General features: G+C 44.0%; 1 protein-coding gene across 1 annotated transcript in view; it reads right to left on the bottom strand.

Moving 5' to 3' along the window:
* Positions 1-408: 408 nt before the first annotated feature.
* Positions 409-20,243, bottom strand: part of SEC14L1 (SEC14 like lipid binding 1) — a 41,411-nt gene continuing 21,576 nt past the window's right edge. The window contains 14 exon segments of the mRNA XM_036394550.1: positions 409-3,043; positions 3,510-3,688; positions 4,655-4,906; positions 5,357-5,491; positions 7,086-7,220; positions 7,536-7,707; positions 9,210-9,279; positions 10,825-10,917; positions 13,908-14,097; positions 14,825-14,934; positions 15,609-15,843; positions 16,092-16,220; positions 18,659-18,790; positions 19,569-19,718. Coding sequence (XP_036250443.1) covers positions 2,938-3,043; positions 3,510-3,688; positions 4,655-4,906; positions 5,357-5,491; positions 7,086-7,220; positions 7,536-7,707; positions 9,210-9,279; positions 10,825-10,917; positions 13,908-14,097; positions 14,825-14,934; positions 15,609-15,843; positions 16,092-16,220; positions 18,659-18,790; positions 19,569-19,718 — 2,088 coding nt within the window. The 3' untranslated portion in view covers positions 409-2,937.

A 20,243-nucleotide genomic window follows, 5' to 3' on the forward strand; every position in this document is an offset into this window, starting at 1 on the left:
TCCTGCTGACAGACCTCCATGTCCATGGTCAAAGATTCTCATGTAGAGAAACTTCACAGCTTGGATCAAATTTGAAAGAACAACCATTAACATGCTGTAGCCTCTGCTCCAGCTCCAGGAATTAGAAAACCCAGTTTGACATTTATTGGCTTCTGTTTCTAAAATAGCTGAAGCTTATTCTACTTCTACTAATTAAAAACCATCATTTCCTGAGTGTGACTGTCTGGGCCTCCTGCCTGAGGTGGCAGTGGTGGGGGCAGCCAAGGAGCCCCTCCCTCACCCAGCACTGGCAGACCTGAATCCAGCACATAAAATAACCCAGCAGCTTTGCAGCAGATGAATGAAAGAAAGACATTTCCCCCCTTTTTTTTTCCAAACAGTTAACATTTATTGATAACAATAAAAAAATCTTTTAAAGACTATCTGTATTTTATTACCAAGAATGAGGTATTATGTATACAAAACATTTACAGAATTTGATATGCAGTTCATGAGGAGGGACAGGGAAGTGAAGGACACTGATAACAGGAAAGGTGCCAACAGAAGAGTCACTGGCTGAGAGAAGGAAGAGCAGTATCACACAAAGAAAGACCAGGGTATGGGAAATTTAGTTAGACTGCAGTGATCAAGTCATATTGCCACAGCACTTTGCTTACAGGAAGATTAACTATTGTTTTTGTGGAATTTTATCTCCCTGGTTGTTTGTGCTGTAATGTGCTTTGAGCTCTAAATGATGTGTTAAGATCAAAAGCAGGAAAAACCCAAAGTGCCACTTTTGAGCCAGCTCAAGTGTAAAACAAAAATATAGATCTTCAGACTTGAAAAGAGACTGCAACTCAAAAAGGTCTACATAGGCAGACACCTGGACAAGATGTGGAGTGTTGAATGGAGCAGATTCTTTAGAGTTGTCAGCAAAATCGCCATCTGAGAGAGAGAGAGAGAGAGAAAGGGACCATCTTCAGCCCTTACAGCCTGGTGAATGGAAGAGTGAGTGTCATGAGTGTCAGCAGGTGAACCTCACTGTGCTTCAGCTGCTCTCCCTGTGCTGGCAAGCCTGACTCCTGGGCTCAGGAATTCAGGCAGAGCTGCTGGGAGCAGCCCTGGAGCCACAGCCTGTGCAGGCTGCTGTGCAGACAGTGGTGGGAGCTGTGTGACACCAAAGCAGTAACAGCCTGACCTCCACCTTCAGCTTCTGAGTCCTAAAATAGCTCCAGAACAGATCCACTTGCTTCAGTTTAAGGAGGTTGGTCTCTGAGCACCTCTGTTACTAAAATTTCTGTCAGCTCTGGCACGTGCCACAGCCAGAACGGGGCTGCAGCAGAGCTGCTGTCAGGGGTCTGTCACCTGCCTCTCCAGAGCTCTGCAGGCAGAAAAAAGCTTCACACTGAGTTCAGAACCAGCATTCCTCAGGCAGGGGATCCAGAATCTCGAGTGAGTTCTACTTTCCAAGTGCAACACCTCCTGAAGCTCCTCCACCACTTACCCAAGCCAGACCCTCTCCCACTTCCCAGCAGGGACTGCAGCCAGCACAGAAGCTCCTTGTGCCTGCATGGACATTTTAGCTCTAGCAAGGGTAAGGAAAGACCAAGAAGGCTTTAATTGTGCAAATCCTGCTGCATTTGAGACCAAAATCTTCTCTGCTCCACTGCCAGGTGTGGTCTGTGTCTGACAGTTCAGTCTTTGGGGCCTTTTGCTGTGCATAGAGAGAGGGCTGGAGAAGGAAGAACACCTGAACAGAGTTCAGCAAGGGTCCAGCTTGGGCCTGGAACAGGGACAGAATCCCAGATGGCAGAACCCCAAATCCCTGACCAACAGGGACAGAATCTCAAATGGCAGATCACCTCTAGCAGTGGCAGTTGTGAAAACGGTGGAGAAAGTCCTTAAATATCTTCTGCTGTATCACTCAGAGGGGAGATCCCTGTGCTCCCTGCTCACAGCAAGGCTGACCAGAACTGAGGTGCTCTATTTCTGCCAGGCACAGGGAAGGACAGGAGGCCCCAGGGAGGGAGAACTGCTCGGGAAGGATGGAAGCCACACCTCTTCAGACTGCTTTGAGCAGCAAGCTGAAGCTCTGCATAAGTTCCTGACAAGAAGAGAATCTCAATAAAATCCATTTGCTTGGAATGCACTAAGGAAGCAGAGTGAAGCTCCAGCACAGAGCTGGGAACAGAAGCTCAGAGCAGCTCTGGATGAGCCCAGAGTGACACAGTGAGGGAGAGCCTGCTCTCCACTTCTCTCTCCACACTGCTCCATGCACAAATCCAAGGAAAGAAGAAATTGCTTTAACCCAGCAAGACCCAGAGCTCAAATTCCCCAGAAATGTGCTCATACAAAAGATATATTCAGTGTTACAGCCTGGCCACAGCTCTGTGGGCATGCTTTGAAAAAAATGGACTCACAAAGTCAAGTATCCAGCAACTGCTGTTCTTTGTCTTGAACATCATTAGTGGCAAGAGGAGAACAGTTTGCAGCACTGGAATATCACAGGGGATTTCTCAGGAAGGAAAGAAATGTCCTGACAGGAGACTTGCAGTTGATCTCTAATGCACTACGGAGCATTTTTGGTAGGGTTTTTCTTTTTCACTTTTTAACATCTACACAGTTAAAAAAAGAAATCATTCTTAACTGATGCACTGGTTGTTTTTCCTTTTCAGTAAGAGCCCTTGTGTTCAGAGTTAGGATTTGTGCAAGCACACTTGCAAAAATATTTATGGCTGATTTAGGAAAAAGGGTTAAAGTTAAGAGACAAGCTGTTGGATCTAACAAAGATCAAAACCACTAAGTGTAAAATTCAAACAGCTACTTTACTATCTAGAAAAGGCTTTTTGGGGTGGGGTTTTTTTTGCACAATTGCCAGTTGAATATGCTGTATTGCAGTCAGCTGCCACGGGCGAGGGTCCAGCCATCACATCCATTTGCTTTTCAGCTGTTGTGGCACTACCTGGAAATCATGGAGCTGGAATGGGACTGGCTAGAGGAGGTGGTGGCAGCACTGAGCTGGGAGAATCCACTGTGGCTTGATTCAAGGCTGGTCATAGATCCCCTGCAGAGGAAAAAAAAAAAAGAAGAAAGCAGTTTTAAGCTTCAGAACTCACAAAGATTTTGATTTCTGCTTTGTATCTGTACTGTATTTGTTTGCACACTGAATAAAAAGAAAGTAACAGCTTTGGTGCAGATACTCAAAAGCTTTTCTGCCTCACCACATAAAGCAATGAGGACACTGCACTCCTTTCAAAAACCAGATGCTGTTCAAAGAGACAGATTTCATTTCAGTCAAGTCTATCCACTGGCAGAAAATGAAATTCAACAACTGGAATTTGGATTGCACTTCCGCCTACAGGACAATCTGCCAAGCCCAACAAGCTCTCAAATGACCAGTGACATTACCACCAGACAAGTAATTAACCCCTTTTATAAATTAGTTGCCCTCAGTGCAACTTTTTAAGGCCCTAATAATTTAATTGTATTTAAGTGAAGCTTTGACATTGGCTGCCCTTGGCCAGACATACCTGAAATCTTCAGATCCTATCACTTCTGTATAGTACATGACTTTACATTTGTGAGAGGACACCTGGAGAGATGCCAGCACATCATCCACACGAGGCAGGTTGGTTGTAGCACAGGCAGGCATGCTGTGGAATTTCCACTGTAAAATGTAGAAGCCAGGCCACCTGGTCACATGGGAGCCCTGCAAGGAGACACAACAAAAATCAAAAATTAACTCAGTTAACAAGAGATTTGTAGGCTTGACTTTACTTTTCTAAGCCTAGAAAAAGTGCCTCCATGCCCGGAATTTTTGCCCAATGCTAATATTTCAGCTCCTCAGCCAAATGGCAGTGCTGGGAGACTCCCCCCACACAACATCCTTATCAAATCTGGGATGGAACACCAGCAGTTTGACAGTGCCAAGGAGTTAGGATTTAATATTCTGAAAGAACAAGTTCTGCTTTAAAACAATATCCATTTTTCAATTTATTTTCATTCACAGCTGTCCTTTGAGACTGTGAAAAGAGCAGTCAAGGCTTCTGCCTCACAGTTTAAGAGGTCACTGCCCATATTTCCAGTTTAACATTTCCATCTTGGTGACTTAAGGAGCTGCTTTTTCAGAGGCTGTTTGACTCATTTCAAATCAACAGGAACAGCAGTGGTAGTGTGTGACTATAAACATGCTGCATGTTATATCAAACCTGGAATTAAAGGACAGGTTGCATATGGCATAAAAAATCCTTCAGGAGCTCTGGCCATCAGGAGGGCAAACACACAGAAGCTCAGCCTTGATTTCCAGCCTTCTCTTATTACTGAGGACAGGCACTGTGATATTCCTCAAACACAGAGTATTTGCTTCAGTAAATAACTGTCAGAATCACAGCCCAAAGCATGTTTTGTTCCTTTCTGGAAGTGCATTTTAGGTGTTCCTCCCCATGTTCCTTGCTGATCCATCTCAGTCCCTAGCAGACCTGATGCAACTTCCCCTCCCAGCAGATCCCACATAAATCCCATCCCTGCCCCCTGCAGCACCCGAGCCTGGAACAGCAGCTAAATGCTGGCCAAAAGCAAGGCCAGCCCTGAGTCACCAGCACTCAGTCATCAGTGCTGTGAGTAAGAACAGGCAGTTTGGGCTCCATCTGCCCCCACAGGGCTCTGCCTGCCTCACCTGCACACTCTCCCCTTCTTTGCAGATCAGGGGAGACTCCACCATGCTGTAGTCACGCCCCAGCTGCCAGACTTTGTCTATCAACTGGACGTTGTTCCCACCAGGAGATGTAATGCTGTGAGCTCCCAGAGAGTCCTTTTTGGGAGGCTGTGGGGCTCTTTTGGAATGGAAGATGTTAAAAACAATGTCGCCCTTGCACACATCAAAATCCCACGTGATCACCGACGAGGCGTCCACGATCTGGATGAGAACCTGAGGCAGGAAAAACACATTAGACAAGAGCAATTTGCTCACTAAAAACAAACTCCTACAGAAATAAAGACAAAGAACAGAACTTTTTTGTTGCTGGGCTTAGTTTCTACTCTTAAAAAGGCATTGCAGATAGAAATTCCCCCCTGATGGGGGTGCCTATTCTTGTGACTTTCAGAAGTTTTCAAGAAGCTTCTGAGAATTTTGGTTGCTTTCCTTAGAAGAATATGGCTTTGAATAGAATGAAAACCAGTGATATTCTCTAAATGGCAACATAATAACAGGAGGAACAATCCCAAACTTCAGCTATTAAAGCATCACCATGCACAAGCTCCAGAAGGTGGAAGCACAGGAGCTAAATAAAGAAGCAATAAAACATTCCCAGGCCAAGAGACTGAGCTCAGAGCAGAGGGCTGAGATGAAAATGAAAGCAAAGGGCAGCTGGAGCTGTACCTCATGTGGAGCTCCTTTGAAGACACTTGCAGACTGGTAGATTGTTTCAGTCCAAAGCTTGATGTCTTCATTTTCCAGCTCTTCTGCTGTCCGGTAGAGGGACTTGGGAACCAGCCCACCCTCTGGGACTTCACACTAAAACACAAACCATTAAAAATTATCTCCTGTGACCATCCCATTCTGTTCTCTGCCTTCCAGCTTCAGAAACAAACATTCAGCAATACTCGAGAAGGGAACAGTCTGAAAGTAATTTTATAGTTTGTACATGATACATATGTAATTCTTTTTCAAATTATCTGGGTGAGGTGTTTGCAGAACTGCACACCAGGGGAACAGATCTTGTACATTCACAACAGCCAGCACCCCAGGAAGGGACTGTGCAAAGGCTGTAATTATCATTTACACCACCTAACACTGAAGAAAGATGGGAGGCACTTCAGAATCCTGAGGGAAGTGGCAACAGTGACTAAGTCTGAAAAGCAGAGCTACAGTGACCTGAAAGAACAGTGGCAGCTAAATTTAAGGATGGATAGTGGGCAGAAACAAAAAGTTTCCAAGCAGGTAAAAATATACTGCAGCCAGGAAAATTAACAGTTTTGAAGTTACAGCTGTCTGACAGCTCAGAACTGGAAGTGATTACACAACTTCCCTAAGCAAATTTCTGTTTTAAGAAGCCTGTAGCAATGAAGTTGACAGGAGGTTCCACAGAAGTGCCTGGGGAAGTAGAAATGTTTGGTAACTGAATTACAACAGAGAATTGAAAAGATGTCAGAGAAGTCATTTTTGTTCAAATACTCAGAAGTAAAGAAGAAGAGAGAGACTGCCTGTACTAGCAGGAAGTATTGTAGCAATTTGCTTTCTGGTAACATTCACTTTTGCTTACATAAACAGTGGATTTTGCCAGCTTTAAGCTCCAAATTAGATAACACTGAAAGCTACTGCTGCAACAAAAACCAGCCCACTGGAGATAAACATATGCTCTAACTCCAACACATCTAACTGTACTTCATTATCATTTGAGACTCTATTGGAACTGACACAGCTGAATTTTCAAGAATGGTACAGAAATTAATCTAGAGAGTGTACAGGGGCTGAGAACACACCCAGCCTGTGTTGTCAAAAGCATTACATGTGAAACAAACCTTACATTATCAGTGAGATGTGAAATGCCAGGCACAACTGACACCCAAGGCCCAGGCAGGAAACAGCTGCATTGTCACAGGCATGTGACAGTGGACTGAGAAATTACAGTATCCTGCAGTGAAACCACTTTTCTGGTTTGTTAGGGGTAACTGCACACTCTGTGTGGGGAGACTGGGCTGTTTGCTGAGCCCTCTTAGCAGATGTGCCTCATGTTCCTTGGGCTCCTTATGGGATCAGATTTTTAGGTGACACAGACTCTCTGGATCAGCTGGTAGTGACAGCTCTTGCTCTGAGCTCTGCCACCATGTTTGCCTGAACTTTCCAGGGAACAAACTGGCTTTTAGCTGTGCTTGGCTGTTTTGATAAGGTATTTGATCAAGATACTCATCCAAGAAAGGCACTGTACTGTTCTTTTTAAAGTGGATCCAGAAAACAGCACTGAGCCTGGAATCCTACACCATAGCCCACACCTCCAAACTACACCAGCAATCACTCTGTGCTTACAGACTTCTTTGCTTAGAGGAGAGGAAAAATAATAATTAAAAAAAATAAGTAAGTTGCTATATGCAATAGTTTATATTCATACCATGCACTCTCCACCGAGGAAATCAGGGATAATTTCTTTATCTATGTAATCCAGCAGTCCCCCAGGACCCTGGTAGTCATTTCCAGCATAAATAAGGAATTTCTTTCTGGTGTTGTCATCAATGAATGGACTAACCTACAAAGAAAGAAAAACAGATCAGATCAGGCTCTCACATTTTCCTCAAGTCAATTTACATTGTTTTCAAGTCAATTTTGAAGGAATCGGTTTTGATCACACTGAGCATTACCATCCTGGTTATGCAAAGTCCACACCACAAAGAAGCCAAATTAACCAGCTGTGTAATCAGGTTCTTAGGTGGTGGTTTTTAATCCACTCCAGGAATCCTATATAAAGGACATGCTTCCAAATGGGAATATTTGCTGCAGCCTGATCTCTGAAGTGCTTTTACAAACTGAGAGAGCTGAGGAACACCTTGGATTACACACATACCAGTGTCCAGAGAACTGGGAATACTCGAGGTGCTCTGAGGATAAGCAGACGACCCAAGGTCTCAGGGTAATTGGCTTCAACCACCTCGATGATTCTCAGCAAGGCCTTGACACCAGGCCTCCATAAATGCCTCATGTTCAAGCCTTCCAGATCTACTAGACAGGTCCAAGAGCTGAATTTGAGAGAGATAAAAAGAAAAATCTCAATAACATCAAAATTTTCCTTGCTTATGCAAGTGCCCAACACACTAAAATGTGGGGACCCTCTGCATGTTTTGGTTTCTTCTGTTTTACCTCCTTGCTTTGTGCTGCCTGTAGACCCTGGAGTTTAAGGGGTGTGCAATGAACACTCTGCACACTCCCCTACAGACATTTTAGATTCCAGATAAAAGTTCAGTTCCTATGAAGCCAAAAAAAGATCCTGTCAACAGTCAGCCCAAAGATTAAACCATTGCTTTTACTGGGAGATCATTTAAGTGGCCACAATGCTGTTCTGAAGCAATTTAACATTCTCAGAGCAGATTTTCTACTGCACAACAGTGCCAATACATGTCAAAGCTAATTCTGTTGTCAGATCTCAGGGAAGGAAGCTTTTTCTGTAGGAAGAGATATGTTCTTAATACTAACCACTGAGCTGTAGCATGTGTTTCAGTTTCTTTCCAAGTTCAGGTCTTGCCCTGGGCAGGAATTCAAGATTTACAGCTGTGCTGCACCAGCCAGCAGCCATTACATTATGCATAAGGCTCCTATGAAACACCAAACCCTTCTTTGTTTCACTTTAAATGTTTAATACACAGCCCTTTAGGATTATGGCTACAAATGAAGATGCAGTAGGCAGCACCATTCAACTGTTAAACACATGAGACCTCTCCCTTGGATCTGACCTCCCTTGGGGAGCTGGGGCAGCAAGGTCTGTCACAAGGAAATGATAAGCAGGCACACCCCACACCCTGGACCTTACAGATTAGGAGAAGGAAACTGGAGAGAGTTCAAGAAACATGGCATCTTTTCAGGGCTGGTCCTGCCTTCATTCCATGCCCTTAAATCCATTTTACCACTTTCCCAAGTGACCCCTACAATGACTTCAAGATGGGCTAGAAAACCACTTTTGACTGAACTTCACATGAAGTCATGCCAGAACATGGAAAACCAGATCCCAGGTTTTACAGGAGCCTCATGACCTCACCTTGGATCAACAGCTGAGTAGCCACACATAATAAATGGAGAATGCAAACCAGAACTGTGTACTGAGCCTTGGAGTCATGGATGAACAAGTGACATGGAAGCCACACCTTAAACTACTGGAACTGTTACTCATGACACTATCATGGCCTGATTTTTTGGCAGCCTGCACCAATGCCCAGTGCCTGTAAAGCCTCCCCCACAGACAGGTTTGGGAGTTAGGCTGCACTGGTCTGCAATAGAAAGGAGCAGAAGAGAAACAGCCCCAACAGAGCCATTACAAGCACAAGGCCAAGGCTGTTGGGGCAGGTGATGTGTGTCCCTCAGGCTTCCCCAGGCACTTTCCCTCCAGGCCCACTGATTGGGGAGGCTCTTAATTAACTGTGTGATTGTACCTGCATGTGAGACACAGCCTATCCTGTGCTTGTTCCACTGCCTGACATTCCCCCCCACACCCCATGAAAGCAGCTCATTCCCACAGAGCAGACTTTACCTTATTGGCCTGCCAAATACTTTTGTATTCTCCTCACATCTCCTCAGCCCTTCTCATTTATTGAAAGAACCTGCACAAAAAAGAGTGGGGTTTAGAAAAGTTAGTCTCAAACTCAGTAGATAGGATAAAGAAAATATGTTTATATCCAAAGATTAATTGAAACTACAAGATCAAACCAGCATAAACTTTTCCCCCCACCAAAGAATTCTTTAGAAATGACTACAAATATCCTTAATTACTCAGAAATTAAAGCCCCTTTTGAAATCACAGAAAGTAACCTTGAAACAGAACTGGGGCAAGCAAACAAAAGTTAGTGTCGGCTTGGAAACGCTACTAGGAGAGAAAAATAAAACCCACTCCCTGTTTTTAATAGTCACTATGGCTACTCCTGTCATTACTAGGAGTCAAAAGAAGTTATTGCAAACCTGGAATTCTGCCAGCTTTCTGCTTGGAAGCTGAGCAGATCTACAGTAACAGTCTGAGTGATGGCTTTAGAGAAGAAGGCAGAAGTACAGGCAAGCACTTTCTCTTTAAAAATACATGATTCTTATCCCTGGGGTGTACAGGCTTGACAAAATGCTGAGTGTGGCATTTTCCCTTCTGTACAAGAGCAGAGACTGCAGTCTGAAACCCTGCACAAGTGCAGAAGAATCTGTGCAAATGCCCATCAATAACCACAGGAGCTGGCAGGAATTCCACCTTTCCATCAGCCTGCAGAACACACCAGGAACAGCTGCCAGGGGCTTTCAGAGGTATTCCAACCAAAAACTGATGGAAAAGTTGCCCATGACACTATCATGGCCTGATTTTTTGGCAGCCTGCACCAATGCCCAGTGCCTGTAAAACCTTCCCCCCAAACAGATTTGGGAGTTGGGCTGCACTGCTCTGCAGTAGAAGGGAGCAGAAGAGAAACAGCCCCAAGAGAAGCATTATGAGAACACCTGGGGTGTGAAAAATGCCTATTTCATGATTGGCTTTTTGCAGATATTAAAATGAATATTATATGTGTTGGTTTAGAAAGTAATGCTGTATTAATTCTCTTAAGTAGTGTGTTAATATAGTTTTAGGTTATAACATAATGTTAAAATAGAAACTATGCTATGTAGGATACTTTTTTTTCTAAAGAAAGGACTCACACTGAGATAGCAGCCACAGGACACCTGAATCTTTCAGTGAAAGAGAATTTATTGCTCCATTATCAGGAGAAACAAACTTCTGAACTTCTTCCTGCCTTGCTTGGGCAGGACAACACCATTAGGATTAAGAGAAGTTGACACTGACCAGACAGAATCCTGTATTTGAATGGAATTTATGCATCATGTATGAGATATATGAATATGCAACTGGTTATTGTTTTTAAGGGTTAATCCTCTGTTAACTGTGTCCTTTTCCGGGCTTATGCTGCCCATTAAAAGGTACCCGGACATCCGTAACTCTTTGTTTCTATTGTCTCATATTGTCCAAATCCAAATAAAAATAGTAATACAATTAGAGTAGTAATAATTTGGACTATAACTATTTTATTACTATTAAACTTTTAAAATTTCAAAACCAAGTGGTTGGCATTGTTCACATGGGGGTTTCTGCCTGCAATCCTGTGTTGTTTTGGGAACACTCACGTAGCGCAGCAGGGCCTCCTCCCCCAGCGCTCGCACCAGGCCCTTGGTGTCCATCTGGCCCAGCCTCAGCACGTACAGAGGGCGCCCATCTGCACAAGAGACACAAAAAACACAGCAGGAGACATTTGAGAGAGCTCTTCTAAAAAATTCAGACGGAAACAAACCATAACAGTTAAACCTCCCTGTATGAGGAAGAATCAAGAGCAGACGGCAACATAAACATCACCCAGTGCAGCCACACCAACAGATTATCTGTAAATGAGCTACAAAATGATCATATCCTGATTCAGAAATAGCTCCCTGACCTTCAGGGAAAGTTCAAAGGACTTTGAGTGCATCAGTTCACTCCAGACCTTGGTATACACAATTAATGACACAGACTATTCTTAGCTTCCAGGACAGCTCAGGTACACCAACCCACTGAAGCTTTCCTGTAGCTGCAGAGCTGCAAGGAAGGCTCCAAGGCTTTTATCACATGTGATGCAGTAGTGCTCTGGAGAGTTAAAAAATAGCCATCCTGACATCTGGGAATTAATGAACCCAAGGGTTAACCCAGAGCCTGCCCTCTGCAGAGCCTGCTGGATGGAGCCACACTCAGCTCTGCCACTGCACACTGTGCAGAACTGGCACACAGCCCTGCTAATGCAGGTTAGCCTGGTGAGAACAGACTCTGCTCCAGAGATCAGCTTCTGCTGGACCTTCTGCATTAGAGCCCTGCCCATCCACAGTCAGCCTGACACTGGCAGGATACTCAGGCATTAAGGTGAATTACTGTGTTGGCTGAAATTGATAATCAAAGTTTGCCTTTTTGGCTCTTAGTTGTACAAAATAGCTCCCAGCCTCCCTCTAAAGTTGTGATGCACTTGTTAGGCTTTGCTTCATCTATTCTAATACACAGGCTAAACAATCACCTGCTTATAAAAGGGAATATGCTAGCATACAATATAAAAAGAAGAAAAAGAGGAAGCTTTCTACATAAAAATCTCCCTCAAGTCTTGTTGTCTGTGCAGCTTCACTTCCCTCCAACAGCTGCAAGAGAGGTTATCAAATTATCATTAAGTCCTTTGGGACACAAGGAGAGAAACTGCAAAAAACACACTATTAAGAAAACCAACAAACAACCAAAACTTCAGAGTCAAGGCCAGTTGTTTATTTGACAAAGACACTGCCCCCATGGAAGTTCACAGTGTTTTATGTTTTATCAGGTGGACTAAAAGAAAATGTTATTTTAACATGGGCACACACTTATCTTGGAATGTACTGCTTAGCTTTGAAACACTAAACAAAAACTGCTATTAAGCTTCATAGCAGGTCTCCCTCCCTCCCTCCCTCCCTCCCTCCCTGACACAGATTTCTCCAAACCCAAACCAACAGCTCAGTAACCCTGGTCCACCCAAATGACACATGAAGGAGACTCTCAGCTGACAGTGCTCTGTTTTCACTGTACAATTTATATTCCATTAGAGCTTTGTGGTTTTAAAAAGACATTCGATTGAAGCATCCCTGTCAAAATAAGAGCCATTCAGATGTATAGAAATCTGTGCTAATTGCAAGCCAAAATAATAACTTCTTTTCTTCAGCACTGATAGCTCATTCTAGACAACATGCTTCATTATCACTGCTGCCCTTGCTGAAGCACTAGAAGTCACACAGCATTCAGCCAGCTTGAGTTTGGCACATTTAACATATGTAGGAGGAAAGGAGCAATACTAGAAAAGAGGGTTTAAAAAAAGAACCTACCACTGTAAAGTTTTAAATTATAGAGAACTGCTCAGTTCTGAAATGGTGTTTCCATTATTGACAAAGCCATGCTTTACTTGTGGGCATGCTGCAAGAGAGATCAAAGGAACTGCAGGGGAAGGGAGGGGGCATGAAGTTCACCACAAGACTGCAGAACTTCTCAGAAGAACATTAAACAAGACTTTGATGCATTCTGCACCTTTCTGCTCACTGGCAGGACCCAGTTGTGTGCAATTGACAGAGGAAGTCTTTGCAAAGGACAGACAAGGAATGGGCTGAAAAGGAGAACTTATTAACAGGTCTTTTTCCCTACAATCTTTACAAGCACATTCTCATTTTCTATTTTCTCAGTTTGAGGTCTGTCAAACCCAGAGCAGCAGGGAAGAGCCATTCAAGCTCTGTGATTAAACTTCTTCTGTGTCCTCCCTGTCTCCTGGCCACTACAGCATCCTGCCCTGTTTCATATGCTGCTTGGAAAAGGAAGAGCTGAGCAGAAACAATGGTGCCTGGTGGGAAAAGACTCAATCAGAGCCCAGATTGCTCACAGTAAGAGATCATTTCCTTATCTGAAGAGCCCAGCTTGCCTCAAGGCACAAATTCCAACGTGTTTCATTTCTATGTATGTATTAGCAACGAGATCAGTGCACGATAAAGCAGAGGGACAGGGGAGTGTGGCAGGCTCACAGCACAAAGGGAATTCAGCCAAAGCTGCTTCTCTTCTTAAATAAACCTGCTCTATTTGATGTTTTTGCAACATTCCACTTCTCATCATTAAGCTGATTGTAATACCAAATAAATATTCATTTATGCCATCAGCAGACTTATTCAACATCAGAAATAAATTGATTACGAAGATATACTTATTTACAAACACCTTTTAATCACTGAAAGAGCACACTCAGCATTTGCCTAACACCCTTCTAAGTATCTCAGAGCACTAGAGAAGTGCAATTAATCACTTTTTTTAAGTTCCTGGCAAAGCAGATTTAAGTATTTCAGTATTAGCCAGAAAGACTCTGATCCAGGACTCTGCCTCTAGCCCCTAAGGGCTGGCAAGGCACTGGAACAGGCTGCCCAAAGAAGCTGTGGATGCCCCTGAAATGTTCAAGGCCAGGTTGGACAGGGCTCTGAGCAACCTGGTCAAGTGGAAGGTGTCCCTGTCCATGGAGGGAGATGGAACAAGATTATTTTAAATTCCCTTTCAACTCAAAACATTCTATCAATTTAAGTGTCTCTAGAAGTTCCAACCAGCCACCTCTAGTTAAGAGAGGGACAACTATCACCTTTGATTCAAAAGGTAAAAAGGCTGTTCAATACATATTTTGTACTGAAACCATACCTTTGTCATGATGATGCCAGCCTCCTGCATAGTAATCTTGAAGCACTTGGGGAGGATTCCAGGTGTCCAGAATAAAATCCACCTGGTGCTGCTTACGCCACGTCAGTGACTGGCAAAGGATCTCTCTTGCTTTGTCGATGTTGAAGTCCCTGGCACGCAGGAATCTTAAAATGTGCTCATCCTTTGGGATCTATTAACAAAACCAAACCAAATTTTGTATTCAAGGTTTGAAACAAGAACAGAAAGCCAAACAATAGAAGCTGAAAAATGTGCAGCCCTGCACCAATGCATGAGGATGATGTGTAACACTGGGAGTTACTCAAGAAAATCAGCCTTTGTTTGAAACAAAATCATGAGCCCTGTCGGCACTGCAGCTACCTTCATAAGGGATATAAAAATTTCATGAACTCTAATGTAATCATTTCCACCTGCATGACCATACCAAGCCAGTCCAATTTAAATAAATCAGGACAGAACACAGATTGTGTTTATTGTTAAGTTAGAGGAAGCTGAGACACACATGCAAATCACAAGGCACTGGAAAAACCCCAGCCTTGCTATCAGTGCTCTACTCCTCCCAATCAGTACTTAAGACTATGATGTTTGGCCAAAACAAACAAATATAAAAATAAGGTCATTGTAGAAACCAGGAAGACTTATAAAACTGATGCCATTCCCCTGGGGCAGTTTAACTGACAGTCTGAGAGGTTTTCAAGCTAATTATTGAAGCACCGCAGCTGCAAAGTCAGCTGGACAGTCACAATGAACTCCTCCTATTGCCACTGCTTAAATGTAGGTTCTGATCATGGAGAGCCACTTAGCAGAAAGAGTCAGCCCCAGGGGGTGTGGCAGGGCATTTCCTCAGGCCCACCTTGTGTGTCACTCTCTCCAAGCCAGGGGACACCCCCGGAGCTCACCTTGCCTTTGTGTGTCTCCTGGAGCCACTGCCGCAGGCGGATGAGGCAGCTCTCCTGCATCGGGGTCAGGTCCCCCAGGTACCTCTTGATGTAGTCTGCATCCAGCTTATCTAAAAAGAGATTACAGGTGATCAGAGAGATCCTGACCTGACCAAGCACCACGTGATCTGATTTGCTGCTATCTCAAAGTGGCTGCTGTGTTCAGCACAGTCAGAACTGAATAAGGTTCCTTTGAATCAATGAAAAGATGAGTAAGGCAACAAACACAGTCATCTTCAAGAAGAAGATAAAACTCTCCTTCTGCAGCTAAGGAAGGAGCAAAAGCAGACATTTGTTAAAAGTATTTTGCCAGTCTACTCAGATTCATCAATCCACAGCACCACTGGGATTGCTGCTTCTAGAAATACTTAGAGAAGTTTTGATCTCCCAGTGCAAGAATTTTCCCAAATTCCCAGAAGACTATCTAGGGAAGTTTCAGCTGTTTCCTCCCCATCATTCCTGTAGTTACACCCATCCCTGAATTTCAGGATAAGAGCAGACTGCTCACTTGCAACCCAATGAACAGCAAAGAGTTTTTCTGCTCATACCTGATCTCTACTCACAAGCTCAGCCTGTAACAGCTGCCTGAGCCCTGCCACGTGTCACTGCTTGGTGAGCCCACCCTTGAACACTGCATGTCCCCAACTCAGGAGCAATGTGGAGCTCCCCAGCAGCCCAGAAGTGCCCAGTGCTGAGGGCCTCTCCAGTTCAAAGCTTCCCAGTAAAACACATCAGACCCCCATACCATCAGGTGTTCCTGCCGTGGGCTCCGAGGGGCTGCTGGAGGTGTTGAGGATCTCCTTGCTGCTCAAGCCCTCCTTTGTGGCAGACTCTGGGATATTAATGGCAGGTGACACTGGTCTCCTTGGGTGGCATGTGCTGCTCTCTGATTTACATGCAACAGGAGGAGTCCAGCGAGGGACAAAGGTTATTCCTTCTTCCTCCAACTGCTTCAGGTAGTACTCTATTATTTCTTTTCCCTTCAAAAAAGAAAATTTACTTCAGCTGCTGAAAAACCCACATATTTAGACACAGAAAGGATTGGGCTGAAAATTAAGTGATCAGACCTCTAAAGATTTCACTTGAAACAGCCCTACACAGACACAGTGCCCCAGGCCCTTAGCAAAGCAGCCCAGGTTTCTGAGCAGAGCAGCCTGTTACTTAGCAGCAGTCTCATTGTCTTTTGGTAACTTGGAGCCAGGCACATCCTTCCCAACTGCAGGCTCACCTTTTTAATATTGCTGGTGTATTGCTTCATGGCAATCTTTTCCACTGTGCTTTCAAAACCAAAAAAAGATTTGATATCCAGACTTGCTGATTGTTCAAAACAGGTCCAATCTTCATTGTCAGGATGAACCTGCAAGTCAGAAGATCATACAGCTCAGTTATCCATTTAGGGTTTTTTTTCTCCCTCACAATATTTGAAATGTTCTTGTTTTACAGGTTCACACAGTCAAAAACATTCAAGTGGAATTTGCTTCACTTGCTTCACAATTGGGAAGAGGGAACACCAAAAGACAAAAAAGCTGAGAAGCTTTTGGTCCCACAGCCATTTTTTTTGGTCTTAACAAGAAAGGGGAGGGTGGAGAAACACAAGTGCACCAGCCAAGAGCCAGAGGAAGGCACATTTCTACAGTCCCTCAGTCCAGATAAGGGCTGGGACTGCAGGGTGTGTGTGGAACAGGGTAAAAGCCTCCACAGGGAGCTCTGCTGTGGCTGATAGCCAGGGCCAGCTCAGCCAGGCTGAGCCCTGCAGAAAGGGCAGGGGCAGCACTCCCAACATTTCAAGACAGCCAAAACACTGTTCTCACACTGAGCCAGGAGGTATTTCAGCATTCTGTAGAATGAAAACTGTTTTAGTTTGCTCTCCCATGATAATACCACAGACAGAAGTGCACACTCCTCACTCAGCTGACACCTTCCCTCTTAGCTTATCTCTTGCTTTACTGACACGATCCTGAAACAGACTTTTAGTTGGACTCAATTTTAAAGGGCTTTTCCAACCTAAACAATTTGATGACTGATACTGTTACAAAAAAGCTGTTCTTTAAACTCTCTTCAGCTGAAATATATTTGTTCAAGCAATTTCTAGGCCAGGCTCTGAATTTGTCATTGTAAAAACATCACAAAAGGCTGGATTTCTGAGCATGTAACTGGCCTGATGCCTTAGGGTTCCCCTCCCCCTCAAAACATGCTAAATTTGGCTAAGAACAGAATCAACACTTTATGAAGAGACAACTGCAGAAAAAAAACCCCTTTTACCTTCATTTTCTGTTTCTGCATTAGGGAATGGGAGGTAGAAGACTTGTACAACCTCAGTAAGGACAACTCATAACATCATTTAAGAATTTTCCTGTATTTTCAGAAATTCAATTATAAGTTACCTTTAATAAAAATGAACTTTAAGAAACAATTTATTCTTCCATTAAAAATCTGGGTTTTTAATTAACCTAATTTCTCAATTGAGTAGAGCAAATGGGCATAGAGAAGTGCTGTGTTTTTGTACATATTTACCTCATGCACTTTTCTGTACAGCATTTCCCCTGTTTAAACAGAGCTTTCACATAAAAAACTCCAGGTAAGTGGGAGAGTATTTTTACATTTACTCTGGAAGTTACAGCAGAAATAATTATAAAAATTATAGATAATAGTGTCAAGTGGGTTTAGCACCCAGTGATATTTTAACCACAGGTTAAACACAACAGAAAATGTTATGACCAAGAAAGAGTGCTACAATATAGATAAATCAGTCACATTTGTTAGCTCTGATCTGACCTTTAACATCAATTTGAAATTCTACTGCTACAGTACATGCTGGAAGAGCCCATGAGGGTGGGCTGAGCCATTCAGAAATAAACCATGAGCAGAGCAGCAGGTCTGCCACCAGACTCCTCTGCATCAACATTTGCACTGAAGACCAAGAACAATGAAAAAAGGTAGGTTAAAACACATAGCTGACTCAGTGAACTCCTGTCTGAGCTGAGCAGAAGGCAAATCAGCTGAACTTTCCTCTGGCAGTTCTGCCAGGGTGTCAACAGCCTCACCAAGTCCCACACTGCTGCTACAAAGCACAGATTTGTCTAAACAGAGCTGTCAAACACAGCAAATTATGTTGTGTTCTGCTCTCTGAGAAGATGCTCATGCAAGAGGGTGCCAAAGATGTCTCAGTTTTGGAGGCAAGTGTATTACATTTAACACTAACAATTACCACTCAGGGCAGTGTGTTGGTGCTGGATTAAGCTCTTTTCTGACCCAGAGATGAGGTAACTGAGAGGTGTTTTAAAAACTTTTATTCTGAGTCTCATGTGAAGGGTGAGACAATACAAATGTTGTAATTCACACCATCACAATCAGAAGCCAACTCTTTTCTAATTACAATACATTATAAGCATTTCTTTGCCTATCAGCTTTTGCCACACCATGCTGTAAAGGCTTTAAAGCCAATCTAAAATTACCCTTTGTGGGTCCTACTACAATGCACCTTTCATAGTTCTATTTCTCCAAAGTATCCAGTCTTATTTGCAAGGCCATCCTTTGAAACTTGTTTCTAGTTCCATTTCTCTCTCAACAATGTCTGTCTTATTCCATGGCATTTTGAGTAAGCATTTCTTATCTCAAGGTTTGCACACAGAAGCATACATTCTCTACAAATTCTCTACAAATTCATTCCCCACATGTTGGTTATTTTTTCTTGCAAGGTAAAAGCCAGGAACAACCCAAGCTCTGTCTGAGTCCTGAGATCTGAACAGTGCCTTGGCTCATCTGCAGCCCCAGCAAGGGTCTGTGGTTACTCACTGTGTAGGAGCAGTGCTCATTGATGATGACTCTGTTGGAGAAGGTTTCATTGTAGGCTTCTATGTGCAGAGTCCTTTCTCGCCTGTTCAGAGAGTTCTTCTGGACAAAGTAGACATAGTCCACTCCTGCAATCTGGGGAAGAGGCACAGATTCTGTTAAGGTGCATGTCTTAGGTTGGAAATTGGGGATTGGGGTGTTCTTCTCCTATCTGTCAGAGCTGGGGCAGTTCTCTGCTGTTCATTGGGAGTTTTCTTTATCTCTCCCATAGCCAATCCTCCCTGCAGGAGATCTCTGCTGTCCATGGCCACTGAGTGTCCCTGCAGGGCTGATCCAATTCCATCATCCCATGGGGAGATGCTGCGCCCAGGGCAGGAGCCAAGCATTCCTACCTGGATCCAATCTGAGCCTGGCACAGCACAGCAGCCTTTGCCCAGTGCATTGCCAGAGGAGCAGCTTCTGCTGCCCTGCATTGCCAGAGGGAGCCCAGGCCCATCTCCAGCAGCCCTGGAGCTGCAGAGGAAAACTCCCCCCTTGTGCAGGATCCCTGCTGCAGCAGAGCCACAGCTGGCACTGCAGGAGGGCTGAGCCCCCATGGGATGGGGGTGGCACACAGGGTGGGTCCTGTTCAGCTCCTGCTCTCACTCCATCAGTAGTTTTTTTGTTTGTACTGTTACATTTGTATTTTTAGTTTTTCTAGTAAAGAACTGTTATTCCTATTCCCATATCTTTGTCTGAGAGCCCCTTAATTTCAAAATTATAATAATTCAGAGGGAGGGGGGGTTTATATTTTCCATTTCAGGGGAGGCTCCTGCCTTCCTTAGCAGACACCTGTCTGTTCAAACCAAGACAGTAGAGTATTCAGGTGAAGGGATATCCAGAAGCCCAAAGCAGGCACTTCAGAGCTCACCACCTTTTTCAGCAGCCGTGGTGCATCGATGTCCAGCTTGCAGCGCCGCTCGATCACGTGGATGGCCTCATCCTCACTCTTGTACTCGTTTACAGTGTCACTGGCTACAAACATGGGGATCAGAGGGCACGTAGGAAACCTCCTTTCATATGCCTGTCACGATGGAAAGAGAACAAACAATCATCACCATTAATTCCTGAGGGTGTGCAGAGCTCCTCCAGCATTTAGAGGCTCAGTGCCCTTCAGAGCTTCCGTGGAAGGGGCCGAGCCTTCCTGAACCCAATGACAGCTGAAAGAGTCACAGTGCATTCCAAACAATCCATTTATTAATATGTTCCTTGCCAGTAAGGCAGTTTTTAAACCACACAAAATAACCCATTCCTCCCCTCCCTCTGGAAAGGAAGTTATTCATTCTGTACCATGACAACCCCCTTGATAACAGGAAAATCAGACCCTCCAGTCTTAAAATACCACAAGACAAAACAATTATGTCTTGGATTAAAAAAACCCACTTACTAATTACCGGTGTTTCACCAAGCTGTCTAGAGGGATTTCATACAGCTCCCCAAGCTCTAATAAAAACATTTCAAAAGCTATTTCTTAAGCTAATAGAGCTCTCAAGCTCCCTGGGCACAGAGTGTTCCTAATGATTTCACTGCAGTTTATCAGTTCCCAGTT

The sequence above is a fragment of the Molothrus ater genome, chromosome 19 (assembly GCF_012460135.2).
Source record: "Molothrus ater isolate BHLD 08-10-18 breed brown headed cowbird chromosome 19, BPBGC_Mater_1.1, whole genome shotgun sequence".
NCBI classification, from domain to species: domain Eukaryota; kingdom Metazoa; phylum Chordata; class Aves; order Passeriformes; family Icteridae; genus Molothrus; species Molothrus ater.